Genomic DNA, 25268 nt, shown 5'->3' on the forward strand with positions numbered 1-25268 from the left:
AACAAATTGCACTTGTTGCTGGTTACCAATAAATACTATATATTTTTTTGCAAACAACAAAATCAGAAAGGATGGAGACAGCAAAGCTAGAGATGGGCAGGAACAAGGTCAATTGGTAGAAATGCTTGTCAAAACGTTAGGAGCTGGATGTGTGGATGAATGAAGCACAAGTATGCTAGGCTATGTTAAGCATGCAGACTGTTTAAAGTTAGGCTACACGGTAAACTACAAGTAAACCAAAGTTAAATTTAGCTTTTTTAGGGCTGGATAAAGTTGACCAAATGGATATAGGCTGTTAGGCGTGAATAAAGTAGGCTACTTTGTTGCTCCAACCCTTTCAACGTTAATGGGGACGAATGTTGACATTTTCCGTATTTTGCGTGAGAAACCCGGGAAATCTCCCTTATTTTCATTGTTCAATGTTGACAGAGCTATGGAACGAAAGAGAACGTTATATGGCGACAGAAATCAACAATCAAACAAGCCACTTTGATTTTTTGCTGTTTTCAATACAAAAGATGGGTGACCCTCCCTTCTAGACAAAAAAAAGTTAGGTGACCCTCCCCTCAACAAAGAATAAAAAGACATGACCCTCCCCTATTTTCCTCCGGTGACCCCGTTTATTAATAACGAACGGTCCCTTAGCTTCCCTAAGCTACAGGTAGGCTTATAAGGTAGGCCTATTTACAACATAAATTGTAAATTCTCCTTTGGAAACCAATGGCTTACGCCTTACAGTATCGAGCGGACTTAAATTGCCAAATCGTGGCGAAAAGTTGTAATAAAATTCACGCAGCTCCATGAGTCAAGGAAAGCGCGAATGAAGTAGCCACTTCTAAATGGGACCCACTAGCCTACACAGTAGCTTAAGGTGTGTTGCTAAAGCAGCCATAATGAAATGAAGGTGTCATTGTTTGGATACTTCACACACACGTGCTTTTTAATTTCACAGACTACAACTACCAAGCTGGAATCAAAGCACATCGATTCCCCTCTCACACCCTGCACGCACTTCAAACAAAACTAGATGTACCGCATAGCGGTACAAAATATGACCGCCGCTCAGTCCTGCACATCCATTCCGCGAAAATAAATCATATTAATGAATTTGTCTCCATCTTCTACTCCATCCCCCACTCTTGAAACTTTTGTGTGTATGCTTGTTTGGAATGTGTGTTTGCACACATTCCGCACACAAAGTAGCCTACTGGCGCTGCAAAGGTGAATAGATTTGTTTCTGGGCCAAAAAATCTGTAACATTGTTATAAAACCTTTAAAATCTCTAAACAATCACAAGTAGGGAAGTTCATCACAGTCCATCCATTGCAACTGGACTGATGAAAGGTACACCTGTAGGCTACATTGTATTTGGGAAAAGCAGAAGGTAGCAGACTGTTCATACACATTTTAACGGGCAAAGTTGAAGAGCTACTGTCCGTTATTGTTTGTGCAAATAATATGCTGATTCATGTTCCCTTGCATTTTGCAACAATGAGGTCCATGGTTAAGCTCAATCTTTTGACGCAATCTTTTGATTTTCACCCAGCCTAGTCCATGGTAGGCGCCCGATAGAAATATTGTTTAATTTTGCGATTGAGATATCCATGCACTGGCGCCCCCCCTGTGACGTGTTCGCCCCCCGGTTTTGGAGCTATTCTAAATGCAAAAATGCATAGAGGGAGTTATGACAAAACCGTGACTGTTAACAAACTATACGCTATATAGGGTAGGCCGTATGCTAGGCCTATTACAACACAACACAAATTGTCACTAGGCTATGCTGGCGACCCAAATAAATTCTCCTTTGGAACCAATGGCTTACACCTTACAGTATCAAGCTGCCACCTCTTGGCGAAAAGTTAATAGTTTTGCATATCAGTAGTAATACATTTCACGTAGCTGTGATTCACGGAAAGGGCGAATGAAGTGGACACTTCTAATGGAACCCAACCCACTGTACAGTAGCTCAAGGTCTGTGGCTAAAGCAGCCATAATGAAAGCGTTATCATTGTTTAGATACTTCACACACACGTGTTTTTTAATCGCATAGACTACAACTACCAAGCTGGAATCAAAGCACATCGACTCTCACACCCTAAACACGCACTTCGAACAAACAAAAAGCGCCTCAGTCTCACGGAATAGCCATAGGCAAAACTGTATCTGACCGGTGTAACGTTGGTACTTAATCATCCATCGCAAAGAATGATTTTTGTAGCACGTGCAACAAATATGTGTAGGTAGCCTACAGCCCTGCCCTGAATACATCTCAACGTGCGCTCTAAAACATCTGGTTTAAATGGAGATGTAGATCATCACGGGTGCGTTAATAAATCTACATTGCGGCGAGTTGACACAAATTATTCACTTTGACGAATTTATGTAGTTTCAGTTACTTTACTTTGAGCCATGCTCTTTGTAACAGGATGGACGGCGGCGGAGTAGACAGAAAAGGCCCAGTGATTTCCAAAAGTTATTTTTTTATTTTTCTCTTTCTTTTTTTTTTGTCTTTTCTAAAATTATGTGCAAATCATTACCATGTCATAACACTCAAAAAAGAAAACAAAAACTGATCAAAATCCAAAATAAACAGGCACAGAAATTCACCAGGCTATATCTCACTAGACCCTGAGCAACTCAAAAAGACATATTACTCTCCCGCTTCTCTCCCTAAGACTGAGCCCATGGGGCCTAATACAGACCAGAACTAGCTGTAGCCCCACCTACTGGACACATCCACTGTCTAACATAAATCAATTATCCCCCCAAACATTTTATCACTACAAAATAATAATTCAAAGAAACAAATACAAAATAAACAAAAATACAGAATAATTTCCTTTCCCCAAAATAACTCATAAACCAATACAATTCACCCTAAACCACAGATCAAAACACCCCTGTCAAAATGGTCAGGCCAATATCAACCCGGGAAACCCCTCTACTTGTACCCCTAGTGGTAGTGTCCCTCGGGTTTCCAAGCAGCAAGTAATGTACGATGCGGTATGGTGGTGAGTAAAGTGAATACGGTGATGTAGTTAGTTTTAACAAATAAATGAGAATGTTTTTAACGGCCAGTGTGTACAGTTGCGTTTGTCAAATGTAGATGGAGTTAATACAGATGAGATGTGGAAATGACAATGAGTTGTGAACGAACTTTTCAATCGAATACCGCGTACCCACAATTGCCCTCGCGATATGCCGGTAGATGGCTACCTGTCCGCTATGCACTGCGCACGGGTCACGGCTCAGTCTGTGACACTTCCCCCCCCTTCTGGAGATGCCCCCTGTGGCATCCTAGACAAAAAATCAGCCGTACAATTAATTCTCCCTGCTCGATACAAGACTTCAAAATCAAATGGCTGAATTGCCAAGAACCATCTTGTTATTCTGGCGTTAGAGTCCCTCATCTGCCCCAGCCAGGACAAAGCCCTGTGGTCAGTCTCTAAGGTAAACCTGCGTCCCAACAAATAATATTTAAAAGAGTCCAATGCCCACTTGATGGCTAGGCACTCCTTCTCCACTGTAGAATAGTTCCGCTCCCTTGGCAGCAACTTACGGCTGATGTAAGCCACTGGTTGGAGCTGTCCATTGTCCCCCTGCAAAAGGACAGCGCCCAGGCCATGCTCAGAAGCATCCGTTTGAACCGTAAAAGGCTTTTCAAAGTCTGGACTGAGGAGTACAGGCTCCTGGCATAAGGAGTCCTTTAAGTCTTTAAAAGCAATCTCACACTCCACAGTCCATTCAACCTTGTTTGGCTGACATTTACGTGTCAGCTCGGTCAGTACAGCAGCCTTCTCAGCGTCTGTACCACCCCACCAGCCCCAAGAACGAGCGCACCTGCTTCTTGGTGGTAGGGCGTTCGGCGGCCATGATGGCCTCCACCTTCCCCACTTGCGGGCGGATGACCCCTCGGCCCAGCACATAGCCAAGGTATGAGGTCTCTTCCTTGGCCAAGGCACACTTGTCCGGGTGGATGGTGAGGCCTGCCTCCTTCACCAAGGAGAGGACCTTCTGGAGATGCTGGAGATGTGCCCTCCAGCTGGAACTGTATATTATGATGTCATCAAGGTAAGCAGCCGCAAAGCCCTCCGTCCCCCTGAGGACTCTGTCCATGAGCCTTTGGAAACTTGCAGGTGCTCCATGCAAGCCAAATGGGAGCACGGTGAACTGGAAGTGCCCAAACGGTGTCCTGAAGGCAGTAAGTTCCTTACTGTCCTCAGCCAATGGCACCTGCCAATAGCCTTTACAAAGGTCGAGGGTGCTCAGGTACTTGGCCTTACCCAAGCGCTCGACCAGGTCATCAACCCTTGGCATAGGGTATGGGTCGAACTTTGCGTGGGTATTCACCTTTCTGAAGTCCAGGCAGAATCTCAGACCACCGTCCTTCTTGGGAACCAGGATGATGGGGCTGCTCCACTCACTGAAGGATGGCTCGATGACTCCCAGCTCCAACATCATATCCAGCTCCTCCTTTAAGACCGGCAGCAGGCGCTCTGGAACTCTGTAGGATGGCTGTCTCACCGGCCCCTCGTCCTTCAGCACAATACGGTGCTCCACCAGCTCAGTTCGTCCCGGTCGTTCTGTGAAGAGGCCCTCCGGCAGGATGTTACAGAGCTCACGATGACGATCCTCTGGCAGATGACCCAGGTCCAGCTTGCTATCCCCCTCACGGCCAGGTAGGTACTGCTCACTGTACTCTTCTTCCTCCTCGACCGCCCGGATCAGCATTGCAGACACATCCCGCTGCGGTTGTAGCTCTGGTTCCGGCCTCTCACTCCACTTTTTCAGCATGTTGACATGGAAAACCTGGTGCTTCTTGCGGCGATCTGGCATGTGCACCTCATACGTCACCTGTCCCATCTTCCGGGTTACAGTATAGGGCCCTTGCCATTTTGCCAGCAGTTTGTTGTCCGAGCTGGGTAACAACAATAGGACCTTGTCACCGGGTTGGAAACAGCGTGTCCGGGCGGATCGGTCATACCATGTCTTCTGTTTTTCTTGGGCTTTCTGGAGGTTCTCCTGAGCCATTGTGTTTGCAGCTGCCAACTTCTCCCTCATCTTCAGGACATAAGAGATGATATCCGTCTTGCTTGAGATCTCTCCTTCCCAGGTCTCCTTCAGAACATCCAATGGGCCCCGGACCTGATGTGCGTACAGCAGCTCAAAAGGTGAGAAACCCGTTGACGACTGGGGCACCTCTCTGTACGCAAACAGCAGGTAGGGTAGCCACTGATCCCAGTCTTTTCCGGTGTCTGTAACAAACTTCCTGAGCATGTTCACCAAAGTCTGATTGAAACGCTCAACAAGTCCATCAGTCTGAGGGTGGTAAGGAGTGGTTCTGATTCGCCTGATACCCAACAGATCATAGACCTGCCTAAGAATTTTACTCATAAAGTTGGGGCCCTGATCTGTTAATACTTCCTGGGGGATCCCTACCCTGGAGAAGAACTGTAACATGGCTGTGGCAACCTGCTTTGCTGTTACTATTCTTAGGGGGAAGGCTTCGGGGTATCTGGTGGCATAATCACAAATGACCAAGATAAACCTGTTCCCTGATTTGCTCCTTTCCAGGGGACCAACTATATCTACTCCAATCCTCTTAAAGGGGGTGTCAACCACAGGTAAGGGAATCAAAGGGGCATGAGCAAGGCCTTTGCCTCCAGACAACTGACACTGGGGACAGGATTTGCAAAAACTCTTCACTTCGGCAAACAGCCCTGGCCAAAAAAAACGCTTGCTAACTCTCTGAAGAGTTTTCATATAGGCTAAGTGACCTGCCCATGGTATTGAGTGACCTAGCGTCAACACTTCTTCTCTGTACTTTGCAGGGACAACTAGCTGCAAACCTTCTTCACTCTGTCTATAAAGGAGATTGTTCTTCATGACAAAGACTTCTTTACCAAGCACAGGAATGAAGCAAGCCCCATCTTGGACTTTCTTAAACAGCTGAGCTAATGTGGGATCCACACGCTGCATTTCAGCCAAATCTTAAAAACCTTATGTCAGTATTAGCCATACTTGGGGGATCACCTTCTGCCTCTGCCTGCATGTCTGAATGTTCTCTAATCTCTCCAACCGTCTGTCTACGCTTATCGCACCTCTCTTCTCTGGTGCATGTGGGCTCTGCGGGGACATCTTCATCATAATAAGGCATTTCTGACATGTCACTCTGCTGTTTTCTAGCTACGGCTCTGGTAACAACCCCACACCAAGCAGTTTTGTTCACCAGCTCAGGCAGCACAGGGAGATCCTGACCAAGCAACACTGGATAAGGAAGATTTGGCACTAGCCCTACCTTGAGTAAGTAAGTCTGTCCACACACCCTGACATATACTTCAGCTGTGCTGTGCACACTCTGGTCACCATGAACACAACAGATAGTAAGTTTATCACTGCAGTTCCTACCCTCAAGGGGAATGAGATCAGTTTGTACTAGTGTCTGTGAGCATCCTGTGTCTACTAGTGCTGTAACAGGCTTACCATTTAATTCAACAGTGATAACAGGGTCCCTGTCTTCTAGGGTATCAAAGGGTGGTGTGGGGGTGGGCACATAGCACAGGCGGTTATTCCTAGGCTTCCTGATGGGGCACAAAGGGCTCTTGTGACCTTCCTCACCACAGTTATAACAAGTTATACCTTTAAACCTGGTACTGTCTGTGGGGATGGGCCCTGTATTGCTATTGTTGGTGGGCATATCTGAACCAGCTCCTTTACCAGCACCATCAGACTTACCCCAGGGTTGACGATCCAGCACTCCAGCGTAGCGATAGCGTCTGGAGCCCTTGTGTGCGGCAACGAAATTCTCCACCAATGTGGCGGCTTCTGCTGCCGTTGATGGGTTACACTCCTTGACCCAGGTCTTCACCTCTGGATACAGGACTCGCAGATATTGTTCCAGTACCATCGTCTCCATGAGGGCCTGCTTGTTGCTCTGATCGTACTTCACCCACTTGCAGAACAAGTCCTTTAATCGGATGTAGAGTTCTTGGGGCGTCTCGTCTGGGCTGGTCTCCAGGGTTCTGAACTGTAAGCGGTAAGTTTCAGCGTTTATCTCATACTTTTTGAGAATTGCTTTCTTCAGGTGATCATACTCCAAATTTTGCTCTGGATCCATGGAAATGAATGCGCTCCGCGCCTTGCCGGACAGCAATGGGACAAGATGGATGGCCCAGTCTTCTCTCGGCCACTCACAGGCTGTTGCTAGTCGTTCGAAGGTCGTGAGGTAATGCTCAATATTGTCTGCATCTTCAAGCTTTGCCATCTTGATTTTGTAGCCCTTTACTCCTCTGGTGGGGACTGGGTGTGGATCTGGTGTGGGTCACCGGGAAGGAGGAGTGGGTGTGTTCCCTCGATCCCGTGTCACCTCCACATCTAGTTGAAGTTGGGTCACTTGGTGATTAAGGACTGCAAACTGTTGGGCTTGCTTGGCAGACTCTCTTTCCTGTTTTTCATCCCTCGCACGCTGCACATCCATGAAGGACTCGAACATCTTAGCCAGTCGATTGATGGCCATATCCGATGTTGCAGGTTGTGGATCGGGTTCTGATGGCTCTGTGGGGCCTCCTGTTCCACTCTCTTCTCCAGGCTTCTTCTTTTTGGACGCCATTATCCTTTGTCTATTGCCTCTCCGCCTTACTCCTGTCTCCCAACTTCTGACACCAAATGTAACAGGATGGACGGCGGCGGAGTAGACAGAAAAGGCCCAGTGATTTCCAAAAGTTATTTTTTTATTTTTCTCTTTCTTTTTTTTTGTCTTTTCTAAAATTATGTGCAAATCATTACCATGTCATAACACTCAAAAAAGAAAACAAAAACTGATCAAAATCCAAAATAAACAGGCACAGAAATTCACCAGGCTATATCTCACTAGACCCTGAGCAACTCAAAAAGACATATTACTCTCCCGCTTCTCTCCCTAAGACTGAGCCCATGGGGCCTAATACAGACCAGAACTAGCTGTAGCCCCACCTACTGGACACATCCACTGTCTAACATAAATCAATTATCCCCCCAAACATTTTATCACTACAAAATAATAATTCAAAGAAACAAATACAAAATAAACAAAAATACAGAATAATTTCCTTTCCCCAAAATAACTCATAAACCAATACAATTCACCCTAAACCACAGATCAAAACACCCCTGTCAAAATGGTCAGGCCAACATCAACCCGGGAAACCCCTCTACTTGTACCCCTAGTGGTAGTGTCCCTCGGGTTTCCAAGCAGGAAGTAATGTACGATGCGGTATGGTGGTGAGTAAAGTGAATACGGTGATGTAGTTAGTTTTAACAAATAAATGAGAATGTTTTTAACGGCCAGTGTGTACAGTTGCGTTTGTCAAATGTAGATGGAGTTAATACAGATGAGATGTGGAAATGACAATGAGTTGTGAACGAACTTTTCAATCGAATACCGCGTACCCACAATTGCCCTCGCGATATGCCGGTAGATGGCTACCTGTCCGCTATGCACTGCGCACGGGTCACGGCTCAGTCTGTGACACTCTTCCTTACTTAAATCACCTTTGAAAATAGAGGATTGAAGTAGCCTATATGGGTGTTTGGGAATGAACGTTGACTCAGATGCTTTTTGAGACCTTGAGCAGAAATGTCCCAGCCCGGTGTTTAGGGTGCATAATAGACAGGTTATCTTTCAGGTAGCCTATATATTTTCCATTAAAAAACCATCACGTAGCGCAGTGGTTCTTAAACTTTTTGTCTGGCGACCCCACAGAAAAGTATGGCGAGGTCTGGCGACCCCACTTTCCCCAAACCCATTCTGTCCTTACTCAAATACCCCCCTCAAACGTTAACAACTAAATCAAACAAAAACTAGAAAGCAAAGTCATTTGTTTTATTTACTCCATGTGAACAAGAAAACCGCGAAAACCAAACAATCACGATTAAACAAGTGTAGGCTAACCTGACTCCGCCAGATGGATTTGCTCCGCATATCCATCTGGGAACTTTTCATTGAAGAACTTTTGGGAAGGGGCGGACATACTGGTTAGCTGATTGGATAAACCATCTGTCTATCACCACCTTTGTTGGTTATCGACGGGCCAAATCAACCAATTAGATGAACAAAGTATTCTTCTAATGCCGTTTAACATACAATTAAGTTAGGTAACGTGACAAACGTTAAGATGTTTTAACTTACCATTTATGAACCTAATCAACGACAATTCCCATCAAGTTTTTACGGTAGGCCCTACACTTCTGAAGATAGTATATTCCTCCATTATGAACTGGAATCAGCCGTGGAGGATGTCTGTGTCGTTCATTCCTCCCAGCTGCATGGCTGAGACTCATAGCTTCACAGTTTACCCAGAAATACTTTCTAATTTGAATAAAACTTGCGCGATAGCTATGCTCATCTCTGTGGATGCCGTCATGTTGTTCGTTGCGTCACACCTCAACCCGCCTCAAAGCCAACGCTGATTGGACGTTCGTTTGATGAACTGCTCCAAATTTTCTTTAACGGAAATTATGCAGACTGATCTGCGAGTGAAACCCTGAAGCTCGCGAGATCAGGATGGTCTCACGAGGCTAAGTGTAGGCTGCCGCAGCGCTATGTGCGTAGCGCGCGCACACACAAGCACGCACACACACATACACATGCAGCATTAGGCCTACAACGTTACATTAATTATATTTATGGCGATAACAATAACAATATTTTTTTTTTTTCCCTTTTCTGGTTTACTATCTTTAACAATTTCAATGGGAAGGGTGGGCATGCTGAACATAGCAAGTTAATTCTAGGAGGAATGCTGCATACGGCGACACGGAGATTTTCCTCCACGGTGCTGAGCCGACATCTGTATTTTGAGATATCGTTTCATTTTGACAGGTTTTAAGATCTCATTCGCCAGAACATCGACGCAAATCACACATTGTGGGTGGTTGAGGTTATCTTTAACTTGGCAAGTGAATGCATATTTCAGAAATTCTTTCTGATAAAGCCGACGCGCCGTTTGTTCTTTTTTATTCTCACCGGCCGTTAGACTTGTCCCATCTGAGGATCACGGAGGAGTAGACGCACTGGTAGATGGCACTTCCAGCTTTTGTTCAATTTTTTAAGCAGCCACCTGTCCATTTTGGCTAGTAGGCTACCTATGTCTTTTGTTTTGTTTTACTTAAAATAGCGGGAACAAGTTGAGTTTGCATAGTGGGAACAGATAGTTACATTGTTTCTATCAGCGGACCCATAGGCTGAACCAGATCTCGTTGAAAGACGAAAAAAAATCTCTCTCTTCTCTTAACTGCGTGTAAATAAGAAAAAGGCAGAAAAGGGCAATATTATTTTCCTTTGTTTCACCTAATAATAATTTCAGACTGAATACAGAAAATAATTGGCGACCCCACGGAAGTTTTTGGCGACCCCATTTGGGGTTGCGACCCCTAGTTTAAGAATCACTGACGTAGCGAACGTGTTGTGGCTAGCTCACTTAGCTCCTGTTAGTAGCCTAGGTTATGGTCATAAGCAAATGAGATGACAGTCGAAAGATACAATTAGTGCTGTTATCGATTTGTTTGGTAGCCTATAAACGCATTTATGGTTTTCTACAAATACATCAATAATCAAATTGGCCTCCATCACTCAACCATGCTAACGGTAACATTATTTTACCTACGTTCTGCTATTGATAGGATTAACGTAGCCTACCTGCAGTAAAAAACAAGCATGTCCGATAAACATTCTCAGATTTATTTCGGCTTCAAGAGGAAATGGGAATTACATGTCATGCAGAAATCATCCTACCCTTAGACGTTCTCTGCGGTAAACTACTGTAGCCTACAGTCCTGTCCTTGTAGGAAGCGTAGTGTCTTTCCAACCCACTTTAGATTAACTTCCAACAAAATTACGTCTCACTGCAACGATGCGCCATCTAGTGGACAAACGACTACTTATCGCCAATACTGGAAATGCAGCCATGATGATAATGATGAATATTTATTTTGCCTTTCTTTTAATCCTACTGAATTTGTGATTATGTATCGGCCGTTCTAATACCGATAGTATGTGGGTGCCTGTGTGTGTACGTGCATGTGTATATGTGTGCACCACCATCTACAGGCCAATGAGTGTACAGTCACTAAATGTACACATAACTTAATTTTTTAGACCCCCCCCCATGGATGAAATTCTACGAAACTTGGCATACCCCCAGAGAATGTCAGGTTAATCATACACATAAAATTTGGTGCAGTTCTGAACGTCTTTACTGAAGAGAGGGGCGATTAAAGCAGAATGATATTGCATTTTAATTTTTTACCGGGGGGGTGCAAATCACAAATGAGTGATTATGGGCTAGGTTGATGTGGGCCCTTGAGACCAACATACCATAAACATTTCTTCATCCTCGGTGCCACGGTTCAGGTAGTTATTTAGGAAAAACTGCATTTTTTGGGTTTCGGGGGGCCCAGCGCGGAGGGGGAGTGGCCCCCGGGGACCAAACGAAATTTTTCCGTAAAAGTCTAGTGGGGCTACATACCCACCAAATTTCATGTGCCCCGGTGGTTCGGTGTCCCGGGTATCGTTGACCAAAAATTCAGGAAGTATATGACGAAAAAAAAAAAAAAACTTTGACAATCCCTATATGACCACTTCGCTAGCTTCGCTAGCGGCGGTCATAATAATAGGAAAGGTGGTGTTCTTTTTTTTTTTCCCTGCTGACAGCACAGTGATCATCTCAACCTAAACCAACAAATTTTCTTTGGGAAACACTGTAACCGATACAATCTCAGGTAAACTGTGTCAAATATTGTCATTCTTTCTTTAGCCTATATTTGATTAGTGTATAGCTCATTTGCATATTCAAATTCATTTTCAAAGAAACTTGTAATACAAACATTACAATTAGGCTACCGTAATACAAACATTACAATTAGGCTATCGTAAATGTTTGTGTTTTTGTTTTTTAAATGGACTTTTTACTTATATTTATTTATATTGTATTGACCTTAAATGAGCACTTAAAGGAGTAGTATCTATAAAATTAGACAATATTTTTTTACAGTGTGGATTCTGCATGTGACTTACTTCCATCAATTTTGCACTTAGAATAGGGACACTGCAGAGTGGTTTTATTATTGACATGTTCTATCAGTCCTAGAAAACCATCCCATGTGAACAAATGTTTGTCTGGATTCTGGGTTTTATTATTATCACAAGTCAAGTCAAGTCAACTTTATTCATGGCGCATTTCATACACAGAGGTCATTCAAGGTGCTTTAGCCTACAAAAACACTAATAAAAGCATAGAAGGTGAATAGTCAAATAATAATTTAAAAAGTAAAGAATAAAACAAGAAAACATTTGGGGCAGCCTATGGTTAGCGCTTCGGACTTGTAACTGTTGCCTACGTGGCCTACTGGTTAGCGCTTTGGACTTGTAACCGTAGGGTTGCCAGTTTGAACCCCGACCAGTAGGCACGGCTGAAGTGCCCTTGAGCAAGGCACCTAGCCCCTCACTGCTCCCCGAGCGCCGTTGTTGTTGCAGGCAGCTCACTGCGCCGGGATTAGTGTGTGCTTCACCTCACTGTGTGTTCACTGTGTGCTGAGTGTGTTTCACTAATTCACGGATTGGGATAAATGCAGAGACCAAATTTCCCTCACGGGATCAAAAGAGTATATATACTTATACTTATAGTATATACTTATACTCTACATACTATAAAAAACACAAGGTAATAGTACATAAAAGCATAAAAGGTTTATACTAGTCAAGCGCCCATTGAACAGCAGCACTCTATGGAGATTCTTGAAGTAGTCCCAAACTGTGCGCGCACACATATATTTCCTTTCAGGGCCAAAATGCCCGACCACAGGGCTCAATAGTCCCCCTCGTGGAGTATAGAATAGGACCCAAATAGTTAACACTCAGAGTTTCAGAGAAACCCGGTAGAGCTGTAATTGCTGAGCCGTAAAGAACGAGCCGCTACACTCTGACTATGCCCAATCTGTCTATTCTGTTAGAATGACAGGACAACTACTTCACAGAATCCCCCTTTGCCCAACCAAGGACAGCAATAGTGCTACAAGGAACAATAGTACTCACCCCGAAGAGTGCTCTGTGAACTGAGTAATGAGGATGTTACCACAAACTGCACTCAGACATTACAAATATTACTTTTAACAGACAATCACAAAGCAGTACAAATTCACATCCAGGATGATGTGACATACATACATGGAGATTCTTAGTCCCGAACTGTGAGCGCACACGTCTCCTTCCATGGCCAAAATGCCCGACCACAGGGCTCGATAGTCCCCCTCATGGAGTATTAACACCCAAATAGTTAACACTCAGAGTTTCAGAGAAACCCGGTAGAGCTGTAACTCTCAGACGTAAAGAACGAGCTGTGACACTCTGACGATGGCAAACAAACAAACTCCTTTCTTGTAGATATGATTTGACCTGAATTGATGACTATACCTGAAAGTCCAACCCAGTGCTCTAGTCTGTGTAGGAATATGTTGTGATCAAGCACCCATTGAACAGTAGCACTCTATGGAGATTCTTGAAGTAGTCCCAAGTACAGTATATCCTTTCAGGACCAAAATGCCCGACCACAGGGCTCGATAGTCCCCCTCGTGTCAAACTGTCAAACTGTCTCCAACTGAATGTTAGCAAAACCAAGGAGCTAATTGTAGACTTCAGAAGGAGGCAGCAGCAGACTTACACCCCTCTCTTGATTGATGGAACACAGGTAGAGAGAGTTAGTAGTTTTAAATATCTGGGAGTACACATCTCTGAGGACCTGACCTGGGCTACTCACATCCAAGCTCAGGTAAAAAGGCCAGACAACGAATGTACCATCTAAGACAACTCTGGAAATTCAGGTTCTCTCCAGTGATTTTAAAAACATTACACTGGAGTCATAGAGAGTATACTGACGCAGTGTATCACTGTGTGGTATGCCAACAGCACTGAGAAAGACCTTGCAGAGAGTGGTGCGCTCAGCCGAGCGCATCTCTAGGACTTCTCTACCCTCCCTGCATGATATATACATCAGCCATTGCAAGAACAGAGCAACTAAAATCATAAAGGACTCCACCCATCCCAGTAACTGTCTGTTCAGTTTGTTGAAGTCAGGCAAGCGCTTCTGCAGTTTAAAGGCCAAAACTGAGAGACTAAGGAAAAACTATTTTCCTCAGGCCATTAGACTCCTCAACATGGACATGCCAACTCTTATGAACACCATGGACTCCATCCCATTTTAATAACATTATTATTATTATTATTATTCATGTCACTTTATTATTCTATTATTTTGAATTATTTATTATTAACTTTTGCTTTTAATCTTATCTGTTTACTTATATTATTTCTACTTTACACAGTCATGAAGCTAACCAGACTTACATTTCACTGCTTGTTATATACTAACATTCGAGATCGAGATAATTATTTGTAGAGCCATGAGACAGAATTGTGTGAAGACACAGATCTGGGGAAGGATACAAGAACATTTCTGCAGCATTGAAAGTGCCCAAGAGCATGGTAGCCTTGATCATTCTCAAATCTACAAAAGTTCAGAACAACTAACTGTCTTCCTAGATCTGGCTGCTCAGCCAAACTGAGTAATGCGGGATGAAGGGTCTAAGACAGGTCACTAGAGATCCAGTTACCTTGTGGAGATGGGAGAACCCTTACAGAATGACAACCAGCAGGGGGGATCAGACTTTTTTTTGATGGGGGCCAGGTTAATCTTGGATCAAATATGCAGATGACACCACACCATCATTGACCTCATAAGTGATAATGATGAGTCTCAATACCGCAAAGAGGTCAACTGGTCTGTAGACTGTGGTGCGGCAACAACAAGCTCCATCTCAACGCCTTAAAGACAAATTAAATAGTTGTGGATTTGAGGAGGAAGCCTAACATCATTGCCCCAGTTATTATATGTGACCAGCCAAAAACTTTGACTCATACATCAGCAAGAACTTGAAGTGGGAAATTAACACCACTCACATTATAAAGAAGGCTCAACAAAGATTATACTTCCTTAGGCAACTTAAGAAGTTTCATGAGAGCAAACATCTGTATACATTTGCATGTGCCATGCATCTCTGTGCAACACATTTTTATCTCTCAGATCTAATCTTTCCAACAATTCAAGTGTGATATCACTTTTTTTTCATAGGGGCCAGGTTGGATCACATGAAAATATTATAATTGAGCTGACCGTCCCACTGTCCATGTGTGGTTTCACACTCTGGGGTGTGAACTGAATCTAGTAGGCTACAGTATAAATACACCACATCAGAGGCACCAATTGGCACAAATACAATCTGAAAATGGGGAAACTGTTTATGATAGGAGGCCTTCTTCTCTGTGTCAGTGAGTAAAATATCATACTTGCTAACCATTTACCTAATTTAATTTACCAAGCAATTGTAATGAAGGTGAATTTTTTCCTGTTTGCATAGTGTATGGCAGCCATGCTGAGGGGTATGGACGTGCACAGCACCTTCTGAAACAGCCCAACGGTAAGCAGATCCACATTTTTTCCCATCCACATGGACATCATGCTTGAGTAATGTTTTGCTCTTCTTGTTATCTGTATGTAGACGCAAAAGAAATAGAAGATCGGTTGGAAGATGAACTTAAGGACCTTCGTATGGAACTGGAGGTAGGCCTACAGTGCTGTGTGTGCCAGTGAGAGTGCTGGCTGAAATGAAACAGCACAATGATGAATGAATAGGCTATACTGCTGTGTCACTCTCATCTCTTTGAATCTTGAATTCTATTGAACTGATTTTTATCTTTTGAATTTTATTGCAGAGACTTAATGTTACCCACAAGATACCTGGTGTCTGCAGTGTCTGTAAATGGGTGCTTGGCAAGGTCATTGCCTCAATACCTGAAAACGATTCGAAGGTAGTCCGCACACCATTTAGCCCCATTGGCTAATTTAGCTCAGGTGTTTTAAAAGCATGGCTATGTTGCAATTGATGATGATTTTAATTGATTCCTTACTTTTCACTTTTTTATTTCTCCCTTTTGCTTTTCATTGTCTTTTTTCTCTCTCTGTCTCACTCTTTTGACCTCTCTCTGTCCTACCCTCAGGAGCATGTCAAAACTACTTTGTTAGCATCCTGCAATGCTTACCGTCTGTTCGCATGGATCTGCAAGAAATTTGTGAACGGCTATGTGGGTAAAATCTTCATAGAGGTTATCCATGATCATGTTAGAGACCCCCGCACAGTCTGCAAAGCTTTGCATCTCTGTTGGTGGCCAGCAACTGAAAATGATTTCTACATAGAGTAATGCAGATTAACTTTCATCAGATGTTTTAGCATAGAGTAATGCTGATTAGCTTTCATCAGATGTTTCAACATATGCTTTTGGAATAAATTGAGATACTGCTTGAATGTGCAACGTAATGTTAGCTGAAATTGTGAACCTTTTCGTCAATAATTCTAGTCATTTACTTGCTTTCCTTTCATTGTAAATGCATCTTAGTTGATCTTACTTGTAAGTGATCTTATTTGTAGAGTAGGCTGAAAACCTAATCATTATAACTTCCTAGTTGTCCTGTACCTGACTCCACTTGTCTAAAACCAATGCAGAAATGCAGTAGGCCTTAGTCTTTTTAACGGAATTTACGCCATTTCAGCTTTCAATCTACTCCATAATAGAAAGTGAAATACAATCTTATTTTCATACAAATGATTTTGACTGTACATGACAATAAAGATGCTTGAATGATTTTTATTGTTTGGGTGAGTTAAGACATGTTCCATTAGACCTGCATTTTCCATAGCAAAAGAATGGGAAACTTGGTACAAATATGGAAACAGATTCTTGTTGGGTTTTTCCCTTCAATTATGATGCCAGACAAAAAAGACCACGAAGAGTACCACCATTTGTATTTCACATTTTAGCATATTGTTCACTCAGTTAAAGCAACACCAAAGAGTTTTTTGTACCTTAAAATAATGTTTCCAAAATCGTTTCAGTGGTTCATCAACTCGTAACAGGGTGAACGGCAATTCTGCATTTGCCTCGCGGCCCTTTGTCGGCTATAACCGCACTATGTAAGTTTGCCAGATCGGGTAGCGGAGTTTGATGGAATGAGACAAGAAACTACAAATTTGACTTGCATCTGATGTCGCAATACATCGTACTTTTATAAGTCATGCAAAATATTCTACCTTGTCTGTGGACATCGTTATTTGCAAAGCCGGTGCTGGATAGTGCGTGCGACAGAGGGAAAGTTCTTTGGTGTTGCTTTAAACATCAAGAAAAGATGCATTTCTTATGGAATGTTGAGTTTGACATTTTACTTGTATGCATGTAGGCCCCTCATCTCAGTCTTGAGATGCATTATCCACTGTGTTTGAACAGGGTAATGACAGTCTTGCAATACTGCAGTGCTTGTTTATTTTTAGCAGTGCAAGAACTCCCTGACCACAGCTATGATGTGGGGCTGAGAGGTTTCAGCTCTTGGTCCCTCCCTCTGGCCATGGAGCTTAGCTGCAAATTTGACATCCAGATGTGTTCAGTTTCGCTAAGGAGCACAGAAACAGTAGGCTATCTTAATCTCCAGACACCCACTGTTGTCTGTGTGGTCAATTTCTAGCCAAACTTTAGATTGTGCACATGCATTATGTTCTGATCCTTATGATTGTGCACTTTACACAGGATATCACTTAACTGGTCAAACACCAACTTTTATAGATGTTTGTAAGGAAGTCTGGAACAGATGTAATTTTCTGGGGGTCAATCTCCAGGTGTTGTGTTGGTACATTCCAATATAGAGGAGGGTGTGTTTGTGTAAACAACACAAGCTTTAGCCTACTGCAGAGGTCCTAGAAAGGATAATCTAGCAAAGAACACAGGGCTTCTTCTCTGTGCCATAAACAACACAGTGGCCAAACTGGCCAAATATAATAGTCATTTGGGCTTTTTATAATTAGCCTACACTATAAAACATTATGTCTGTTTAGCAGGGTGTAACATAATCCCTTTGAATGGACTAGACAAGAAGTACAACGTCAGTTTTCCCAGACTGATGGAGAGGGAGGAGTTTTCACAATGAGAAACAGAGAAGGTCATTGTGTAACTGTTGCGCTGGGAATGTTCGCTCATCTGTTCAAGCACGGAGTTATGGACCCCTCTGGAACAGTTCTCACAGGGATTTTACAGTGACCAGATTCACTGCAGAATCTTTCGTTGTAGATCTCGCCTTTATACTCAGGATTGTGGACTGATGATAACTTAAAAAACACAAACATTTGGATTGTTTTTAAAATTGTTTATTGTAGGCCTATTGACTACTGTTTCGAGAGGACGAACATCAAGATAAGATTGGAGTAAACAACGTATGCCACAGACGGTTACCATCCAGACTGACCAGCGTGATTCCTCTCCTCTTTTCATCGTGATGGAGGGGAAACTATTCAACATTTCATAGGAATATCAAAGACGCCATTGAACTTAGTAAACATGGGAAGCGGGAAAAGCAGAGGGAAAAGGGTTGCACCTGCGTCTGAAACCGACGCTGACGACGTTAATAATGATTCTGAACAAGCCGAGTGGAACATCAAAAGTTCGTTAGAACCCATTAGAGTTCAGGCATACACTAACTTAAGTTTGGCTAATAAAAAGCATCCCGACTGTCAGAGCGAAGGGCAAAATTCCGAATGGTCCACAGAAGGTGAGCTGGAGGAAATACTTGCAGAATCAAACGAACAGAAAAGTGATCTACACAAAGACAGTTCTGTTAAGAAACAGTTCTTCAGCGCAAAAACATTTGGCTTGTGTAATTACATACGGGTGCGAAATGATAAACATGTGGCCTCAACTCACCAATTGCCAAAAGCCGGACTCCGCAGTGGGTCGTGCCGTCACGCACTATCTGATATGAGCGTAAAAGAGCAACAAGTCTCCAACAAGCCTGTGGGGAAAACCTCATGGGCCAGCACGAGTCAACACCAAGTAGGCAATAGTTGTGTTAAAAGTTGCACGATCTACCTTTCAGAGGCACACCATACTTAGGCCTACTCAGTGCATGGTTAAGTTTCACAAACGTGTTCATTACAACTGTGTAAGAAATGCATTGAGCGTGAACCTGTCAATACTCTCTGCAGGGTTGGTCGGACAGCGTGACTCCGGGAACTCAATCCAAAGATGCTGTCTTGTGAGTCATACCTTTTGCGTGATCTATTATTCAGTTAACGCTAATAGGTTGCGGTAGAGGGTTTCAGTTAAGTGCGCAGGCAGTTAACTGTCGTTCACATAACCATCATAAAGGAACATATCGAAGGGTTGCTTGGGTTCATTTTAGTATACTGTATACTCTTTTGTTTTTCAGAGATGCAGAGACATGTGATGGTCCATCACTCGACAAGTCTGTCATTTTATATGACGCCACAGAAGAGGACCTCATGAAAAACATTGAAAGGGAATTTAGTTAAATTGATGCAGTTGCATTGAACAGAACATTTAGGTTTACAGTAAAATTCCCTGGCCTAAGATTAACATTTAACGCTAACCTAACGTAGGCTACTGTTTAATGTTATTGAATGAAGAACATATTACATCAGTTGTTATCAGACGATCTGTAATTGTTTTGTTTTTGCATATGCAAAATATTGGCAATTGCTTCTCGAGTGGGAACTTTACGCGTGCTCTTTCCATGTTGGAATGCTTATATAGGCCTACATTTAAGTTTCATTTCCTGTACTGTTAGAAGACCCTCCACCCTTCCCCTGGAATTCGCATAAACTCAGGCGGATTATGGGCTGCCTGCCGTTGATTCACTCACTGATTTATTTGGAATCATTCTAAAACATTTTACCATCTTTTCCCAGTCATGACAGAGAATATTCCAAAGTAGACATTTTCAATTAAAATATGATCTTATTTAATAAAAGTTTCAGTTAGACCTAGGCTACACAAAAAACGTAGACGTAGATTAGGTCATGGGAGTAGCGCATGGTCTCATTACGAACTACCTAGGCTACCACAAATGCAGGCTACCTGTTAGACCTGCTGGTTATAGACCGATTGATTAAATATATGTCTTATAGCCTTGCCTAAATTCTTTCTAGGCCTATCTCCAATTCTCCTTTTCAACGCTCAAGACCCAACACTGTAAGATACCACGGTGTGTCGCTGTTGGATCAAAAGTGAAAATACACAACTTTATGGTGGCAATTTATGACGTGTGCTGGGAAGTCGGTCAGTGTGGCAAGGGGCCGGGCATCAGTTGATATTTTTATTGGTTGCATCTCCCGTAGGCGTACGCCTGACGTTTTTAAAATAAAGTTCGGATGATGTTACAGGACGTATGTGAACTGAAACTTATTATATATCAACAAGTTTTTATTTAGTGGTACTTATTGTAACCTACTCAGAGGTGATATGTTCACCCATTCTCCTACTCTCATCATCAGAGACAAATATTGGCTTATTAGACGTTGGTATATTTGCATTAGAGGACAAGTTATGAAAAAAGCTTTTGTGCAGCATTCACATAGGGTCAGCCCCCATTTGACTGGTTGTCTATATTCCACATAAGTACTTTATGTTGCTGCTCCTAACGAGTGAGGCTAATGTAGCCTATAGGTTACACACCTTTCTCACATAATCGGTGTCGCCTAGTCTATATTTGTCTTCGTCCATATTTCTTCAGTATTAATGTCACCACACTGTAGCTGACTGGACAGATCTTGTCCTCGCTCTAAACTGTCTTGAGTAAAGTATGTCATATGCCATAGGTTCTACAATAAATGTTACATCACCAGACGAAAGTCGCATCTATCATGTGACAACAATGTGATAATAAGGATGGAAAAGTCAACTGTTCAGTTTCATTTCCCTCTTGAGGGGGGTCACTGCTTGAATCCAGTTGTCCAGTTCCTGACTAAGCGTTTGAATAAAACCAGTGAGGCAGAGATTCAGCTCAGTCATTACGAGACACAAATGACTCTTAGAATTATATGATCCAAGCAGTTCAATGCTCTGCCTGTGTGTAGGCTACATGTCTACCAAATATGGTTTTACAAATTGTGTATGTTTGTTTGGAAGTGTTGTTGATGTGAATTACCTTCCTTTGACCTTGATTCCTTTTTAATCATAACCTGTTTGACAAAGCCTAGCAGGCCTGTTATCAGCAAAAACAGCACTTACCCAACGTCCAAAAGAAGTGATGCATAGCCCCACGGGATTCCTTGTGCCTTGACTTTTTGCACAACTATTGACTGGCAGTTCTGTGTATCTATTTTCATGAACCTCACTTTAGCATTCAGAAATGTATCAATCTATACAGAGACACAAAGAAACAAACTAAAGACAAGTAGTTGATATACAACATATTTTTTACTAAAAAAATGAGTATTTAAATAACACAGTAAAGAATCACAGTGTTGATTACTGTCCACCCAAGGATTCTCCTTGACGTAACAAAGACTAATTCCTGTATTTCGTGAATTAATGCATTACAGGATATCCATACATTCAAATGGATACAAACATGTAAGTATGTACAAAAGGCAAACATAGTGTAAAACACATAGACATCAAACAGACTTTGGCAAAATAGTGAATACACTGTACACAGTGTATGCAAGTAAACAAAAATATCACTCCTCTTAAAAAGAGTTACATGTGAGCAAGAGAAAATGAGAGCGCAGGCCAGAGAAACAAACAGGAGAGTGTCCAGTGCATGTTCTGTTTGTTTGGGTGTGTCCATAGCAGGCTTGCGAGCCTTGTGCTTCTATATGCAGCTCCCAGATATGTTTTGTTTTGTTAGTGAGAGGTCAACATCTCTATCATTTATGTTTTTGTTGTCACATCACTGAGTTCAGTTTGAGGCAGAAATGAGCATGCTAATAGGGAGGGAGGGGCCTGGAGGGGTGGTGGCCTTGGCGGCGGCAATCTTGTTCAGGTTGCGCACCTCGGCCTGCCAGGAGGGTATCTTCTTGGTGGTCATGTGACGGCGTGCATGCTTGGTCAGGTGGTCGCTGCGCATGAAGCGCCGGTCGCACACGGGACAGACGAACTTCTTCTCGCCTGTGTGCGTGCGGCGGTGGCGTGAGAGCTCATCGGAGCGGGCAAACTTCTTGTCGCAGCCGTCCCAGCTACAGCTGAAAGGTTTCTCCCCTGTGAAGAACCAAGAGAAGACAAACATGAGATGGCTGGGTTTTAACCTGATGTAATGTTTACTTTATCGCTAAGGTATAAACTACTTAGGAGTACGCAATAGGAAGACAAAGGATATTGCTAAGGGTATAAACTACTGTGGAGTAAACAAAAGGAATATAAATATATATGAATATATATAAGTGCATATATAAATATGCACTTCTAATAGTCACTGGATTCATTCATCCAATGAAGGCCCTACCTCTGTATAAAGCTAAGATGCTAAAGAGGCTGCGTACCTGTGTGTGTTCTGAGGTGTGCTTTCAGGTGAGAGCTCTTGAAGTAGGTCTTAAGGCAGCCGGGGAAGTTGCAGATGTAGTTGCGCCTGCGGGAGAAGTCCGCCTGCACCGCGTGGCTCTGCCCGGAGGGCATGTAGACGGGCGCCGGGGCAAGAGGTAGCAGCTTAGTGTTGCCCATCATGACCGACTGCTGCGGGCACTGGGGGGCCTGCGTGATGGGTGTCTGGGGCAACACAAAGAACACCGCTCCCTGAGGCATTGTGGTGCCCACCAGCACCGGCTGAGGCAGGATGGACTTTACTCCCGGACAGGGCCTCGGGGAGGGGCTCTGGATCAGGGCTGAGATCATACCCGGTTGGCTGTTCATGGGGAATGTCTGGCATATGATTGGAGGACTGGGAGTGGGGGGCGGCGACTGAGGGGTCTGTGGACAGGGGGGCTTTTCACTGGCGGGGAGAGTGTTACAAGGGGCCTCGGTCTTGCAGGGAAAGGGGACTACTGGTGTCAGGGTTGGTGGGGTTGTGTGGTAGCGTTCTGGTGTCTGCTCCTCAGTCTTTATCAGTTGATACTGCTGCCGCGGAGTGCCAGCCGGTGGAATGTGTCGGCACGGTGAACTGTCCGCCGTGTGGCGGATGACACTGGTCGCCATGGCTCTGCACGGCACACCGCTGGCTGTTTCTGTTGACATTCTGCTGCAGGAGGTCTGCGGAATGGGGCCTGTGCCCAGTCGGAGAGCTTGTGGGCAGTGAGATAGGCTGGAACAAGACCTGCTCATTGTGAGCGTGGCAGTTGTGACAGAGGTCTCTGTGAAACTGGGACTGTGAGGTGGAGTCATACACTGGAAGGCAAGAGTGAGGAAGAAACAGTTAGCATCTGTATAAGCTGAAACAGATAAAAAAATAACAGATTTTCCCAAACATAAAAACCTTGCAATCATACAGCACAGCAATCACAAGACCAGCATAAAACTGTCTTCATGCTCCAGGTGAACCCTTCCCTATCTGGTAGCTTTACTGTCTATCAAGTAATCGCTGCTGTAGAGGTGGAAGGCCTGGCTGAAGTTCACACTATCACACTTATCAGTAAACTGCCACCTGTTCTGACTACCATAAAGCCATCCCAGGGTTTTCAGCAAACAATTCAGGTTATGATAAGCCCCCCCCCCCCAATTCTTCCCCACTGTCCATGTGAGGTTGATAAGGACGTGATGGAACAAAGCACAGATGTTCCAAGCTCATCATACACGATGGATGCCCAAGAGGGGGTGGGTCCTTACCAGTGAGGAAAGGGAAATGAAGTCCTTAGGGGTCTCTGGGTGGTCAGGTTGGGGCAGCAAATCGCAGGAGTCAGAGGCAGGGGTGAGGGGCCGAGGCCTAAAGGTGCTGGAGCTGGAGGGCACTTGACCCCAGCCACTCATGCACACCAGGGCCTCGGCAGCCTCCAGGTCGTTATATTCCAGATTGCTGCAGGAGGAATGCTCACTGTCCTTTCTTCTTCTGTCCTGGAACACAGCACAGTGCTCCACTCGATCTCCCTGAGGAACAAAGAACCAAATCCTACACGTCAAAATGACTGTTGAAAATGCTTGAACATGTCCTTAATAACAGTCATGTGTGAGAAGTTTGGTGATGGCATTTTAGTCCTATGCTTAGTCCATTGAACGCCAGCTTGTAGAATCAGGTTATAAGTAAAGAGGAAGGCCCTTTCAGGGTGTACCACTCGTGGATGTGGTTAGAGCATTGCACAAAGCATGGCATCTCACATTCTCTGATGCTACGTAAACAATAACGCTTTCTTATAAGCCATGTGAGACCGTCTGACAGCATTATCATATAGCCATGGGGAGGGGTGGGGGGGGGGGGGGGCAGGCCATGAACACAGGTTGTATGCTGTAGCCTACTGTAAATGGAAATTTGACATGAATTCGAATAAAGGCTCTGATATAGCAGTTGATGCAATAATTATCACAGGAAGAGAGTACCTATAAACACACTGCTTGTAGTTAACAGGTTATAGAACAGGTAATTAAAAACTACATCCAACATCAAAGCAACGTTATAAATACAATGCCAGTGTCAACGCTGAAATAAATGACCATTTGTTAGTAGGCCTATGTAGCCTAATCTAAATGTATGGTTGTGAAAAATAAACAACTCAAAAACTATAATAATCTACAACCTGTCGATTAATTTAATTCTAAAAAATGAATTGGCGTTTAATCTAGGTTACAATTTTTTGCTTTAAAACGCAAACAAGAACAAACTGATTAGCTTCTACATTTTAGTTTTATAGACAGAAAAGCCAACAGACAAAAGTCAAAATGCGAATAAGTCGATTTAGTCTTACCCGCCGGCATGAAATCTCCATTCTGTTGAAATGTATTTCCTTAAGGCGTTGTTGAATCGGAAAAAATGTGACAAGGTTTCTTTCAGCGTGATACAATGAAACAAAGAGGCAGAGCGCCCGCTTTGAGAGAACTGCAGCCGGAATCCACTTCGTCTCTACCAGCAAGGTCCAGCCTCAGCTGAGTGAAACAAGTGAAGGGAAAAAAGAAAACAAAATTCACAACACACTGGCGGGTGGCAACATGCTACCAATGAAAAACAAATGTGTATGAGACCTTGACCAATGGCATGCAAGGCAACGCGTGATCAGCGCATGACAACGGGGCGATTGGAGGAAATAGGGGTGCGTGGCTGTTGGTGGGCGTTGTGGGGGAGTCAACAGTGTCACCGTAAACTCGATGAACCGCTAGCATGAAAACTAGGCGAAAGGTCGTAGCCCTGAACGAGGATAATAGTGAATAACGTCGAAGTGTGTCTGGCCAACTTCAACAGGAAAGAGCTGCCCACATACGG

The 25268-nt window shown here is 43.6% G+C and overlaps 1 protein-coding gene and 1 long non-coding RNA gene across 2 annotated transcripts; one reads left to right on the forward strand and one right to left on the reverse strand.

The window, feature by feature from the left end:
• The first annotated feature begins 18108 nt into the window (after window positions 1-18108).
• LOC143139406 (uncharacterized) lies at window positions 18109-20003 on the forward strand. Its single transcript, XR_012990398.1, has 3 exons — window positions 18109-18961; window positions 19114-19163; window positions 19338-20003. It is a non-coding gene; the product is annotated as an uncharacterized LOC143139406 (long non-coding RNA).
• A 1324-nt stretch (window positions 20004-21327) lies between these two features.
• On the reverse strand, window positions 21328-24954 carry klf11b (Kruppel like factor 11b). Its single transcript, XM_076299492.1, has 4 exons — window positions 24757-24954; window positions 23687-23944; window positions 22411-23248; window positions 21328-22129 (listed from the first exon to the last, which is right to left on the reverse strand). Exons 1-4 carry the CDS (start codon window positions 24775-24777, stop codon window positions 21831-21833), a joined length of 1416 nt encoding a protein of 471 aa, XP_076155607.1. The 5' UTR covers window positions 24778-24954; the 3' UTR covers window positions 21328-21830.
• Window positions 24955-25268: the final 314 nt, after the last annotated feature.

Source organism: Alosa pseudoharengus, unplaced genomic scaffold (assembly GCF_046254945.1).
Source record: "Alosa pseudoharengus isolate Yale_2024_CS ecotype anadromous, Long Island Sound unplaced genomic scaffold, YU_APseudo_1.1 YU_APseudo_1.1_scf_22, whole genome shotgun sequence".
NCBI classification, from domain to species: Eukaryota; Metazoa; Chordata; class Actinopteri; order Clupeiformes; family Clupeidae; genus Alosa; species Alosa pseudoharengus.